General features: G+C 38.8%; 1 protein-coding gene across 3 annotated transcripts in view; it reads left to right on the forward strand.

The window, feature by feature from the left end:
* The window catches only part of LOC149566621 (uncharacterized), a 178,126-nt gene that overhangs the window by 133,771 nt on the left and 29,146 nt on the right, over positions 1-15,209 (forward strand). For 2 of the 3 annotated variants that reach the window (XM_089819924.1, XM_089819925.1), the window contains exon 6: positions 4,458-4,618. In XM_089819924.1, coding sequence (XP_089676050.1) covers positions 4,458-4,618 — 161 coding nt within the window. Of the gene's footprint in view, positions 1-4,457; positions 4,619-5,593; positions 5,642-5,777; positions 5,884-15,209 lie in introns of those variants that run through there. The other variant, XM_089819926.1, reaches the window with a different exon arrangement.

Raw genomic sequence — 15,209 nt, forward strand, 5'->3', positions numbered from 1 at the left:
GGTCTGGACCGTTCACTTTGGGCTACTAACCAAATTGCTTAGAAAAGGCGGCTAAGTGTTTCCGACATTCAACCTTCATGTGACCATAATTGTGGTAGTAGTTCCATTGAATGTTCCTTTTCTTGGAGCCTTTTATTGCAAGAGCAGAGGACTTCTACTAAGAAGACTGCTGTGAATGAGACTTTACCTGATCCTTCTGAAAGGATTTAGCGACAAAGGCTTTCTCTACGGAGGTGGAGATGGAATTGCTACCGAACTGTTTATTTCACCAATCTTGCCGAAGCAGAAGTGTGCAGAGATCTGTCAACTTTAGATCAACACCAATAGAAGTGATGTTGAGAGTTTCGATAAAATGCTCGTAGGACTTATGTATATTTTTGAGGGTTATGACCACAATGTCCTCTTCCTTCATCTTGTGTCCAATGACAAGCAACTTATCATAGATTTCTTGAATCCTATTTAGATGTTCCTAGAGCTATTTTTGCTCATTGATGACAATAGAAATTATTCTTGAGAAAGGTGGTCCTGCTTTTGGCATAAGTGTCATAATTTTTTTTGAGATACTCCCATATCTCGGCAACTATCTTGTTGGATGGAATCTGAGGGAGCTGATCATCATCTATGGATAATTTGAGAAGTGTCACCGCCTCTCGATTATTCTAATTATGTGTCTTGATTAGTACCAACTATAGTCGGATGTTGTGTAACACTGAGAACAATTTGATTAGTATTTTGATATTCAAAGATTTCTTAGCATTTGCTGCTTCCACATGCTATGATTGTGACCATTGATCTTCTGATTTCGGTCAAGCAAAATACTTGTCAAAGATGCCATATCATGTTTTTTAGTGAAAAAGCGTGAAACTCTGTAAAGCCACGTACTTTGAGGCAAAAAATTGGAAGACCTAGAAAAAATTTAGAGGTACCTAGAAGAGAGCTAAACCCAAAAGAAATATGTTGGCTGATTTTGGATCCGCTAGCTCAAAAATTGAGGCAGAAAAATCGAGCTACCTGTTGTTGGGTTATTGGGTAGTAAGACGGTTGGCACAATTGAGGGAGTTACAAGGTTGCGACAATTCGCCTTGCGACCCCTCAGACTCTATATGTATGCATCATTTCCTTATTTGAGACATGTTGGTAATGGCGTACATTTGTGTACGGGTGATCAATGAATGAATATATTATTATCTTTCTTTACATTTCATGTTGAGTACTTTACTTTCTGTACGCAATTAGTCTCTGTTACCCCACGAGGGTAAACATTTGGCATCGTTGCCATTTCGAATCTAGGGAAAGTGACGCGACCAATGACATACCACAAATAGAGTAAATGGGAATACCTCTGGAGGAGAACGTGAGCGAACAAAAACGAAATTCCTAAACTGTTTGAAGGGGAGCACGAACTGATGGAGAACTTCCACATTTTGTTCTTCTCGAGTATTGAAACCTTCTTCCAGAGAGAAGCTGCACGGGAAGAAGTTCTAGAGGACACTGTTTGGGACTCACTGAATGTAAGCCTCACCACCAACCGATTGTTGCATCAATTTCCCAGACTGTTTGCACAAGCCTTTTTGGCATTGAGATGACAACACGAGGAGATCAAGCGGGAGCAGCGAAGGTAGCAAACCCTTTGGAACTTCCGGGAATGCAACCGTCGAGAAACAAAAGAGCGTGATGAAAACAACTGAAGGTCCCACCAATGAGCCCTAGGCCATGGGAATGTGAGTAGGCTATGAGTGAAAAGAGCACTAACCTCTATAACAGTCGCATAGACGGCCATAATGATGTACAAAGACTTACATAAATAAAAGTGTTGTTAACAATGATGTTTTTTTGAGGAATAATGCCAAATCAGTTGAACAAAAATATAAATAGAAATGAATAAAATAATGATGATATGTTATCAAATAGAGAGGAGTTTTGAAGTAGGAGACTTAGTCTACTTCAGGCTCCAACCATACCAACAATCCTCATTGAAAGGAAAGGGAAAAGAAAAACTGAAGCCATGATTTTAGGGCCCTTATCATGTAGTGTGCCGCATTGCTGAAGTCGCCTACGAGTTGGAATTGCTAGAGGGAAGCCATATTCATAACGTTTTTCACGTTTCCTGCCTGAAGAAAGCTGTGGGACAGAATGTCAAGGTAGCTACAAACCTTCCGCCGCTCAATGAAGAAGGAAAGCTCATATTGGAACCAACAAAGATTATTGAAGTACATGAGAAGACCCTATGGAACCGAATGATGAAGGAATATTTGGTACGTTGGAAACACTTACTGCAGGACGACGCAACTTGGGAAGGCGAGCATATTCTATAGCATCTGACATTGCGTTTGCTTAAGGACAAGCAAATTTTGGAACAGGATGACTGTAATATCTCCGTCATAGAATAGATTATTAATCAAACTATTGTTAATGGGTCGATTGATTTAATATATGTCAGACCCATTTTTGTTTTGTTTCCATACTTTGTGTTGCCATCGGCTATCTTTGTACACCCTTGGAAAGTTTTCCCTGACGGGTATTTAGGCATGGCTTGTAGGTAGTCTTTAGGTATGCATTTTGGATTATTTTCTATGTACTGTGAATTCCTGTTAGAGTTCTCTGTTGTTTTCCATTTTGGAAGTGAAAGACCTTCCCTATTTGGTTTGTCTGGTTTCAGTGGGATTAAACCTTCACCCTATTCCGTCGCCTATAACACTTTGCTCGGATTTGGCAAATCGGAGCACTATCTATCTACGAATATTAATTGAATATACCTGCGTTCAATTTTCATTATTTGGATTTCATCTTGTTCATGGTTGTATTGTTCAAACTCACTTCCAGTACCCCCATGTCTTCTTTTGTACAACTACATGAACATATAGACTCTGGATTGGCACACAGTCATTTCGTAGTAACACCATATGACCCATTGTATACGGCCCATCCTAATACTGTACGGCCTCACAGGCTTGCATTCACTCGTCCCCTTCACCGTACATCATCTGTGCTCCATTACCAACACCGTACGGTCATGCTCCCATATCGTATGACCCTTAATAATAGTATCATATTGCCACCGTACAATAGGTTCTACCATCAACACTAACGTATGGTCACCTCTATTAGCATCTCTGGTAACTAATTAATAGTAGGGTTGTGAAAGAAGGGAAAACGGAACATTACAGGTCACATGCATGGAACATGTTTCCAGATCAAGGAGGCAGTTTGAGAATGAAAGGAATCTTAGAAAATAAGTGCTGTAATCAGAATTTTTATTTTGTATAGAAGATTTCTTATCAAGCCAGATCAAAAGTTAAGATTTAATTTTTAAGCCCTAGATTCAAAGATATCATAGCTTTTTTAAAGAGATTCCTCTCTAATTGTCAATTTAGATTTTGAATATAGGCAAGCTTTTTTCATTCACAAATGCACAAATGACATATAAACCATCCTTTTTAGCCTTTTTAGAGGTCTCTTTTAGGGTTGGAGAGTCAAATAGCCAAATTAGTCATAAAACACTTTTAAAAATTAATATTTTTTTAAAGACCAAATTCTGCCTGTGTTCGGCTGCTTGGCAGCAAATTCTTCCAAGTTTACTCCAGATTCTGCCCAGGTTCCTCTGACAGAATTCTTGCAGCTAATTTGAGGCTATGCACATGAATTTGGAGCAAATTTGATAAGGGCAAGACTTTGTACAGAATCGAAGCAGACATTGAGGGTTGCTGGAGAGAAATTGGTAATTTAGTTTAAAATCTACGAAATATGCTTCAGAACCATAATTAACTCCTCAAGCTGAGCATAGTATGGATTCTAGTTGACAACAATACAGTGCTGTTCTAGAGATCATACAAGGTAAACCAGTGGGTAGTCTTAAGCCATTTCTGGAAACATTTTTTGTACATGGTTCCCCATTGTATTGATGTCCCTGCAAGGGAAACTGACAATGATATCTTTTCTTGCAAGTCACTTGACCGACAAAGCTCCAGTGGCTGTCAAAACTATTCTAATGTTATTGGTCATAGTGAATAAGTTCACAATCCTTTTTCTAGTTAAATTTCCCGGGTCATTAGCAATCAGGTGATTTGAAAATGATTGCTGTCTCTGAAAATAGGGTGATTAGATAATTCAAATTGTCAGTGGTTTGAAAATTACCACAAGCTCTTGCCAATGACTTGCAAACACGCAGTGCAAAGCTTTTTGGGTACCCTGTGAAACATAGGTCAACCACTTTTTTTGTTTTGTCACGGTTACACATATTTTGAGCAAATCATTTTGCATCATCAATGGAATTTAAAAAAAAAAGACGTAAAAATACCCAACTTTCTCTCAGATTTGTATTATATTCTATCCACTGTTATTGACATGCATATGGACATCTTGTTTCCAAAGCAAAGCCAATTCAATACATTAAAATTATGCTGGCAACTTTCTCTTCTTTTTGGGGTTTATAGTTTTGATGTGTTTTCACATTTCAGGTTTACGAATCAAACCATGGAGACAACAATCTGGTGGGTTCTATCCAAGGTCCTTGTCAAGTTCTTTCTTCTGAGAAGTACACAAAAGAGATTGAGAAGAGAAGAGAACTTATGGAAGGAGGGAATGACTGTGATGCATTTCACCCAGTCTTCTTGTGCAAGTATGTTCTTCACCTTTTGTTGTTAGTTTTTAACTTTTTACTATCAAGATTCAAAACCCCTTTTTAGATTAAATCTAAATTCCACTCAATCTACACACAAACCAAAACTAACCCAAGAACTTATTCACTGTGGTGTTGGATTACTGGGAATATTTACAGAAAACTTGTTTTGAACTTTTGAGTGTATATATGTATATACTAAATTTATGATATTTACAGAATAGATTGTGGTAAATTTGATAGCTTCTGTAATAAATGATATTTGTTTAAGTACCTACAACTATACAGTCTAATGAAGCTATTTTATTTAGAATATATATTTGCTTAATTCAGGCAAAGGAAAATAACTAGTGGGGATTTTGGAGCGCTTCTCATAAATAGCAGTTTTCAATATGTATATTTGTCCGTGGCTGTTTAGTCTACAATTATATCAAAACTTTTGCCTTGGTGTCTCCATGCTTGTTCTTATTCCTTAAATGAATGTAACTGCACTGCCTAATAAGTAGCGCGATGCATTGTGTTTTCACAACCCAAGATTTTGTATGTTGCATGGGGGAAGATATAATCGTCTTTCATGTTTTGATGAATACCTTAGAGCCACTGTGGAACTCTAAATTTCCTATGATTTGAATGTTTTGTAGTTTGCAATAAAACTTAAATTTCTGGATTACTTTTAGTTACCAGCTTTCTTCTCTTGATGGAAGGCAAGAAATCCGAAATCATTATATTTATCACCACCATGATTTACAATTTTGTTGTATTAGATTTCCCTTTGAGGCCTGTCAAACATCAGCCCTTATTGTGAAGGAATAAATCTGCTGTTTATTTTTTGCTGACTGAAAGTTCAGCTTATTGATTTGTCATGCGATAAGAGGAAATTTTTGCATACAGGATTAGGAGATTTAAGTAAGGACATGATATGGAATTCCAAGTTCTATATTCATTTGTTTCTTTTTGTCTTATTTGAGAATACAGACAGTGAATCAATTCAACTACTTGAAGGTCTGCACCCTTTTTGGATAGGTACAACCGTACAATGCACCCCACTCCCTGATTCATAATTCACATCATAGAAGCTGTAACAATGGCGTCAAAGTGGTTGCCCTCAGTCAAGTAGAAACCCAAAGTGCCTTAGTAACATGATTTTGTTGAATTTCAGGGTAGTACAGAGCCTGAATTGGTGATCACTTCAGAGGAGTTTCTGGGGTTATGCAGACATCTCAGGAAATGTTCAGACACAAGTTGCAGACCTTTGAATGACATGGGAAAACCAGTTTGGCAAATTTGCCTGTTCAAGCAAAGTAAATATAATTTTGGACTTGAGTTTTAGGCTGAAGCATTTGTAGATATATTTTCGGTTAGATGTTTGTGATGTCATCTTTGAGTCAATATATTGATACTAGGGATTTTGTTTTCTTTAGAAGAAAGAATTTATATAAGCCTTGGTTGAAAAGTATTTCAATTTGCATTCTTGTGATTAGCCTTGCTATGTTATTATTATATACTATATAGTAATATAATAATTGTTATTTATATTGTTGGGGGGGCTAACTTTATATTATATTAATATTTAATTATTGAGGGCCCAACTTTAAAGAGCTCTGTCCCTTTGTGAAAACCAAAGTAACAAGAATCGGAATCGGATCGAAATCGGCAAGGCCGAATCAAATCGTGAATCGGCCATGAATCGGAATCGAATCGGGCATGAATCGGAAAATTAAAAAAACCCTTGAAATTTAGTGAGTAACTTATTTCATAAACCCTTCATCGCTGATTCGATTCACCGATTCACAAAAAATCGTTTGGCTTGAATCGAATCGCCGAATCGCGTGAATCGCGTGAATCGCCGTGATTCTTGGAACTATGGTGAAAACACACATCTGGTTGGTATAAAGGAAGATTAATCTTCCTCTCTTGAATGCATGAAATAAAAAAGATACGATCTTCTTTATCAAGTAGATGAAGTACTTGGGGAGAGAATCATGGAGTGTCTATCATTGATATGGAAAATCGTTTCCCATGGTATTTGAGCACAAAAATTCAAAATGGAATCAGAGCAGATCGATTCAGGGAGAATTGTACTTTCACATTGAAGAGGAGCTTGGATTTGTGTAAGGACCATTTGATCCTCCTAGTGGAAGCCTTTGGGCTGCATTGAAGTTTGAGTTGTGTGGATCCGCAGATCCTGATTCGTTTGCTTTTACTTGATCCATGTTGGGCGGCTCTGTGAATATTGTGATTTTGGGAGGCCTCGAGTCCTGGGTTGTAGAATATTGCCTGTGAGCCAAAATAAACTTGCTCCATTGCCAAATATCAATGATGTTGCGAGCCAGGTTAAGGTGTGTTTTGTAGTTTGACTCCCCTATGCGGAGATCACGGGTTTAAAGGGGCATGAGCAGGGGGGGAGTTGCATGGATCCGAGCTGAGGGCTGAAAGCCAATACGGATTTGGCCAAGGTGTAATAAGCACAGCCGACCAATACATTTCATCAAACACTTGTCAACCAATCCTGCTACAACTGTGATGAAGCCTAGGAAAAGCTCTCTGACCAATAGTGGTAAAATAGTTTCTTTATGGGATTTTAATGTTTGTTCCAATTTTGAACCCAAGAAAAAAATGTAGGAAAGAAATGATAATGCCAAATATATACTAGCTGGTAATTCTGGAATGTACATAATGGAGATTTATTTCATTAAATAATAGACTTCTACACCAATCTTAACCAAAATTACAGAACTTGTATTTTCCACTTCTAATTAATGTGCAGCGGATACAGATATATATGAGTTTGACCTCCTTTAGTAATAGTTCAAAATTCTGAAATTTTTCCAAGGGAAATGTTAACCTTGCACAAACTGATTGGCTAGGAACTCAAACAGTGAAAGTACCTTAGTCTTTATTGTTTGTTTAGCAAATTACAAGTGGATGTAAAATAGGAACCTGTTTATTGAATTTCAATCCAGCGAATAGCTCCCAGCATTGAAGCCAATTTCTGCTTACTCCAAACACTCTGCTGTCAATGTTGGCTTAATCCACATAGCCGTAGCCTTTACAGACCCCAAAACAATAACCAATATGGCTGTCTATGGTGCCCTATATCCCTGCTGTTTATTGAATTTCAATCCAGTGAATAGCTCCTAGCATTGACGCCAATTTCTGCTTACTCCAAATGCCCTGCTGTCAATGTTCGCTTAATCCACATAGCCGTAGGCCTTCAAAGACCCCAAAACAATACCCAATCTGGCCGTCTATGGTGCCCTATCTCCTGCCCGCGGCTAGTTACCTATCTGCAGTTGACAGTGGTGAATTTACTCAAGCTGAAACTCCTCACCTATTCGCCCAGCCTCCTATTGCAGCATTTAATGATTTTTCAGCAAGAACCGTGCCTTAACCACTGAATGTCTGATTGCTGGATCCAACAAAAATTGCAGCCCTCTTGTGGATCAAACGTAGGTCCAATAGTTGAATGCCCACCCTCCTTTGATGAATGTAAGTCTTCTGAATGAGATCGCAACCAAGGAATAATCCCAATTGCTGCCTTATGATGTGACAGCAGTCCTCCAACCCAGATTGAATTCACAGCAAATAAATCAAAGGTAGGATTGATATCACAGAGGTATTATTCGCCCAGCATATACAATTAAATGACAATGGTTTAGGCACCTGATTGTTGTAGCCAGAACAATGCAAATTCTCACTGAATCGTGCCACCAATTCTTCAATGTCTTCAGGCAACAGCATAAACAGAAAGAAGACTCCCAATTTGCAAAACTGATTACTAATAACTTCAGCAAACATATGTCTTCCAAGCCACAGTAAGTACAGTCATGGAAGATGCCAGTCAATCTCCGGAAATGCAAATGCAAAACCCATATACCTCAACAAGGGCACAAGAATCCACAAACTCAGAAAATGCTCATATTTATTATCCCCATTGGCACAAAATTTCCCAAATGGTACTTCACTTAAGAAGCTTCACCAACACAACATAACTCTGTAACATATAATAATAAAGTGCCATTATAATAATATAAACAATAGAAATTAATTAATAAATATGAGCTCACGCAATAAATAGCCTCATCTGATGTAATGACGACCAACTGCCAATGCCACCATTTGCACTGCCAAATATGGCAACTACCTGAATTCAACTTTCTAAACACAGTAAGTCCACCATTGAGAATTCCAAATCATCCTGTCAACTAATGAGGGTCGCTATAATAAACTAACTCGATCATCTACAAAAGCTCACTAGAAAATGGGGACATTACAATCCTTGCTCCCCAAGATTGCTTGTCCTCAAGGAATTAGGCATCATATTCAAACCTTTACCAGTGTTCCATATGAAGCATGTTGCATCACTGACATCAATGAACCAACTGCATGCCAGTAACATCGTCATAACCAATAACATGACTTGCAACATAACACCCAACACATGTGCTGATGATGTAGAAGTCATGACACCACTAGAAGACAAGTCCATAGGAGATCTCAACACACTCTCCTTCACTGTATCTACCTAATCATCCTGCAAACAATCCGACTCAGGCATAGGTGAACTCTGCACCCAATGCAAATCCTAAACATGTGAGTGAAATATCAGACTCTAAACACTGATACAAGTATAAACTCTACTGCCACTATGATCATCCCCATCCTCATCCTTAGGCTGCTTTGAGGGTTCTCCTTCAACAATATGAGTATAAACCCACATGCCACGATTTGCTACCACCTTCAGCCTCAAAGCACAAGTATGACTTTTAGAGAAAGGTCCTTTGCACCAAAAGCAAATTTATCTCCTCCTAAGGTCCTCTCTGGACGTATCATCAAACTTACTCGTTGATTTCCCCTTTTCCTAAATAATGGCAGGGGTTCCTCATCAATAGGTGAAAGAACAAAAGCTTTTGAAGAAACCTTTCTTTGAGAAGATGACTCTAAGTCCTGTGCCTTGCTCCTCGCATCAATAACAAAAAATGGGTCCAATGATGTCACCCATCCATTGAGTGGCTCAATCTGTCCCTCCATAAATAACATCATTCATCTGCACTCTGATATGTCGTAGACCATAACTGAGAATCTCTGAAACTCACTGATATATCCCTCTGATCTACTAGACTACCTCAGCTGAACCAACTCTCTAAAATACACCTTTGGATCCTTCCTATCAAACCTCTTGATCAAATGATCCACGAAGTCTTGATAGGAAGTGATATGGTCATGCCACAAGGAAACTAACCGATGGTACCAGCAGTTATGGGCACCTCCCTCCAATTGTAGCACTCCAGACTTGATAGCATTCACCTTAGACATAGGACACAAAGCAAAATACGTGTTGAGCTTATGGATCCAAGCTTGAGCTGTAACTCTCCCGCTACTATCAAAGTGGTTTAGCGTCATCTTACTTCAACATCTTTCAAATTAGTCCATTGAGGCCTCTATCTCTTAGGTGTCGGCCTTACTTTGGAATGCTCCCGCTTCTACGTCAGGAACCTATCAAAATTAGATGTTGCTTTATTGCATGCAGTAAAGCATTTCACTCCGCAAACTTTGTCACCCCTTCATCAACAAAAGGAGTTGTCTCAAGCTCAACGCTAAGCGCATCTACCTCGGGTATCAGAAACTTAGCCTTTGCAGCCTATCATACTTGCTCGTCTTCCTGTTAGCTCTATCAGCTAGCTAACTTGCCTCGATCCTCAACTCGAATCCAATCTCCATCTCTATAACTATCACCATCTTGGGATCTATCCTCAAGTCGAGATCTATGAGAACCAACATGAACATCTCTAGCCCTTTGCCTACTCCGTTCCCGAGGGAATGCTATCCGTTGCATAGTCACTAAAAGCTACTGTAGCACACTTGCCATTTGGTTGTGTTTTGCAGCCAAGTCCCTAATATAGCCCAAACCTCTGTATCTGTCTCGGAACCTGTGCTAGCAAAATCACCCAGACTACCAACACCTCCATTCACTGAACCAAACTGAATCTCAGTCTCTCCATCCCTATGTGGGGAAGTATGACCTCTACGGGTATAGTGCATACCTAACACAAATCTCCTATCATCTCCCATGATACTAAATAGCAGAATTTTAAATCAAATATTGAATGGAACTTTGACAACACACTAACCAAATTGTCAATTGAGCCCAATTCCTACAGGCTGGTAGGAAACCGCTCTGATACCATTGTAATAATCACAGCTGGCTATATGAATGACTGGATGTTTGACATTTCGTCAAACACTTGTTCAATGAACCCTGCTACCATTGTGATGGATTCAAGGAAAAACTCTGACAAATAGTGGTAAAATAGTTTCTTTATGGGGTTTTAATGTTTTTTCCACTTTTGAACCCAAGGGAAAATGTCGGAAAGAAATGACAATGCCAAATATTTACTAGTTGGTAATTTTGGAATGAAGATAATGGAAATTTATTTCATTAATTAATATACTTCTACACCAATCTTAACCAGAATTATAGAACTTGTATTTTCCACATCTAACTAATGTGCAACAAATACAAATCTATATGAGTTTGACCTTTTTTTGTAAAAATTGGAAAGTTTGAGAATTTCGAAGGGAAATGGTAATTGTGCACAAACCAATTGGCAAAGAACTCAAACACTGCAAGTACCTTAGTCTTATTATTTGTTTAGCAAATTACAAGTGTATGGAAAATAGGAACTCGTCTATTGAATTTCAATCCAGTGATATCCCCCAGCATTGACACCAATTTCTGCTCACTCCAAACACCCTACTCTCAATGATGGCTTAATCCACACAGTTGTAGGCCTTCACAGACCCCAAAACGAAATCCAATGTGGACTTCTATGGTGCCCTATCTTCTGCGCATGGCGAGTTACCCATTTGTAGTTGACAATGGTGAAGTTTTTCAAGCTGAATATCTCCGGAAATGCAAATGCAAAACCCATATACGTCAGCAAGGGCAAAAGAATCCACAAACTTAGAAGATGTCATAGATACAAAAAAAGGCAAATAGATAAATAGATAATCAGATGTCGTTCCATCAAAATGAGCTCATATTTATTGCCTCCATTGGTGCAAAGTTTCCCAAATGTGACTTCACTTAAGAAGCTTCACCAACACATCATCACTTTAGAAGATATGATAATAAAGTGCCTTTATAATAATATAAACTTTACCATTTAATTAATAAATATGCACTTATGCAATAACTAGCCTCATCTGATGCAGATGACGACCAATTGCCAGGGCCACCATTTACATTATCAAATATGGCAACTGCTGGATTTGACTTACTAAAAATGGTAAGTCCACTGAGACCCCGAAATTATCTTTTCAGCACATGAGGATGGCTATAATGAATTGCTTTAGTCATCTGCAGAAGCTCGCCAAAAAATGGGGACATTATAGTCCTACCTCCCCGAAATTTGTTTGTCCTCAAGCAATCATGCATCACATTGAAACGTCCACTAGGATCCCATATGATGCATGTGACACCTGACATCACTGTACCAACTAGATGCTAGTAACATCATCAGAACCAATAACATGACCTAAACTATAGCACCCAACACTTGTGCTGATGATGTAGAAGTCAGGACATCAATAGAAGACAAGTCCATAGCAGATCTCAACACACTCTCCTTCACTGTTCCTACCCAACCATCCCTCAAACAATCCAACTTAGGTACAAACACACTCTGCACCCAATGAAAATCCCAAACATGCGAGTCAAATATCACTCTAAACACTTATCACAATATATACTCTACTACCATTATGACCATCTCCATCCTCATCCTAAGGTTGTTGTGACAACTCTCCTTCAACAATATTAGTATAAACCCACATGTCACGATTCGCTACTGCCTTTGGCCTCAAAGAACAAGTATGACCTTTAGAGAAATGCCCTTTGTACCAAAAGCAAAGTTGTCTCCTCGTAAGGTCCTCTCTAGATGTATCATCAAACTTCCATGTTGACTTCCCCTTTTCCTCAACAATATGCCGGGGATCCTCATGAACAAGCGGAGGAACACAAGATTTCGAAGCAACTTTACTTTGAGAAAATGAGTCTAATTCTTATGCCTTCGTCATTGCTTCTTGTAACAAAGATGGGGCCAATGACTTCACCTATCCACGGAGTGGCTCAATCAGTCCCTCCATAAATAACATCATTCATTTGTGCTCTGATATGTCGTAGACCATAACTAAGAGTCTCTGAGACTCACTGACATATCCCTCTTATACAACAAACTGCCTCAGCTGAGCCAACTCTCAGAAGTACACCTCTGGATCCTTCCTAACAAACCTCTCGATCAAATGGTCCATGAACTCTGATAGGAGTGATTTGGTCATGCTGCAAGGAAACTAACCCATGGGACCGCTAGTCATGGGCAGCTCTATTCAAATGTAGCACTCCAAAACTTTCACCGTCCACTTGAGACAAAACACAAAACCAAATACGTTTTCGAGGTTATGGATCCAAGCTCGAGCTGTAACTCTCCCACTACTATCAAATTGGTCCAGTGTCATCTTACTGGCAACCTATTTCAGATCAGTCTGTCAAGGCCTCTATCTCTTAGGTTTCAGCCTCACTCTAGAATGCTCCCACTTTTGCATTAGGAAGCTGGCAAAATTTAGATGCTGCTTTATCGCTTGTGGTAATGCATTTCACTCCACAAAGTGTGCCACCAATTGATCAGCAAAAGGAGTGGTCTCAGGCTCAACACTGAGTGCATCCACCTCAAGTTTCAGTAACATGGGTCTCTGTGACCTATTATATGTACAAGTTTGTCTTGTAGATCTGTCAGCTAACCTACCTCGATCGTCAACTTGAACCTGATCTCTATCTCTATATCTATCACCATCTCGAGATCTATCCTCAACTAGAGATCTATGAGAACCAACAAAAACATCTCGAGCCCTCTCCCTATTCTATTCCCGAGTGAGTGCTATTTGCTGTAGAGTGTTAGAAAGTTTCTACAAACACCTACCATTTGTTTCTATCTTGCAGCCTAGTCCCAAATGAAGCCCAAAGCTCTATCTACCTTGGATCTTGTGCCAGCAAAACCACCTGGGCTACCAACACCTCGGTCCACTAAACCAAACTGAATCTCAAAATCTCTATCCCTATCTGGGGAAGTATAACCTCTACCCTTATAGTGCATAGCCAACACAAATCTCCTATCATCTCCCAGGATACTGACTAGTAGAATACTAAATCAAACATTGAATACAACTATTACAACGCACTAAGAAAATTGTCAACTGAGAACAATTCTTGCAAGTTGGCAAGAAACCGCTTTGATACCGCTGTAACAACCCCAGCTGGCTATATGACTGACAAATGCCAAATTGCAACGTGCTTCACTTCGTTATGTTTGACATTTCGTGAAACTGTTTGCCAACAAACCTTGCTACCACTATGATGAAGCCTAGGGAAAACTCTCTCTGACCATTAGTGGTAAAATAGTTTCTTTATGGGGTTTTAATGTTTTTTCCTTTGAACCAAAGGAAAAAATGTAGGAAAGAAATGACATTGCCAAATATTTACTAGCTGGTAATTCAGGAATGAACACTATGGAAATTTATTTCATTAAATAATAGACATCTACACAAAACCTAACCAGAATTACAGAACTTGTTTTTTCCACTCCTAATTAATGTGCAACAGATGTAGATATATATGAGTTTGAACCCCTTTCCTAACAGTTCAAAATTCTGAAAATTTACCAGGGAAATGGTAACAGTGTCCAAACTGATTGGCAAAGAACTCAAAAACTGCAAGTACCTTAGTCTTTATTGTCTGTTTAGCAAATGACAAGTGTATGTAAAATAGGAACGTGTTGATTGAATTTCAATCTAGTGATAATCTCTGCTCACTCCAAACACCCTGCTGCTAATGTTAGCTATCTGCAGTTGACAGAGGTGAATTTACTCAAACTGAAACCCCTCACCAATTCACTCAGCCTCGTGTTGCAGTGTTTAATAATTTATCAGGAAGAAATCATGCCCTAATCTCTGAATGTTCGCTCATTGATCTCCAACAACATTCGCAATGCTCATGTGGATGTAATGCAGGCCCAAAGACTGAATGTTGACCCTCCTTTGATGAATGTAAACCTTCTAAATGAGATCGGAGCCCATGATTAATCCCAGTCATTGTCTTATGATGTAACAACCCTCCAACCCAGATCAAATTCACAACGCAAATCACAGTTACGATTGATATCATAGATGTATTATTTGCTTAACAAATACAATTAAATGGCAATAGTTTAGGCACCTGATTGTTGCAGCCAGAGCAGTGCAAGTTCTCATTGAATTGTGCCACCAATTTTTCAATGTATTCAAGCAACAACATAAATAGAAAGAAGACACCCAATTTGCAAAATTGATTACTATAAACTTCAACAAACATATATCTTCCAAACCGTAAGTATAGTAATAGAAGATGCTAGTCAATCTCCGAAAACGCAAATGCAAAACCCATATACCTCATCAAGGGCACAAGAATCCACAAACTCAGAAAATGCCACAAAGACAACAAAAGTCAAATAGATAATTGGGTAATCGGATGCGGTTCCATTACAATGAGCTCATATTT

This window comes from Cupressus sempervirens, chromosome 3 (assembly GCF_028749045.1).
Source record: "Cupressus sempervirens isolate cs-2001-9-10 chromosome 3, ASM2874904v1, whole genome shotgun sequence".
Classification (NCBI taxonomy): domain Eukaryota; kingdom Viridiplantae; phylum Streptophyta; class Pinopsida; order Cupressales; family Cupressaceae; genus Cupressus; species Cupressus sempervirens.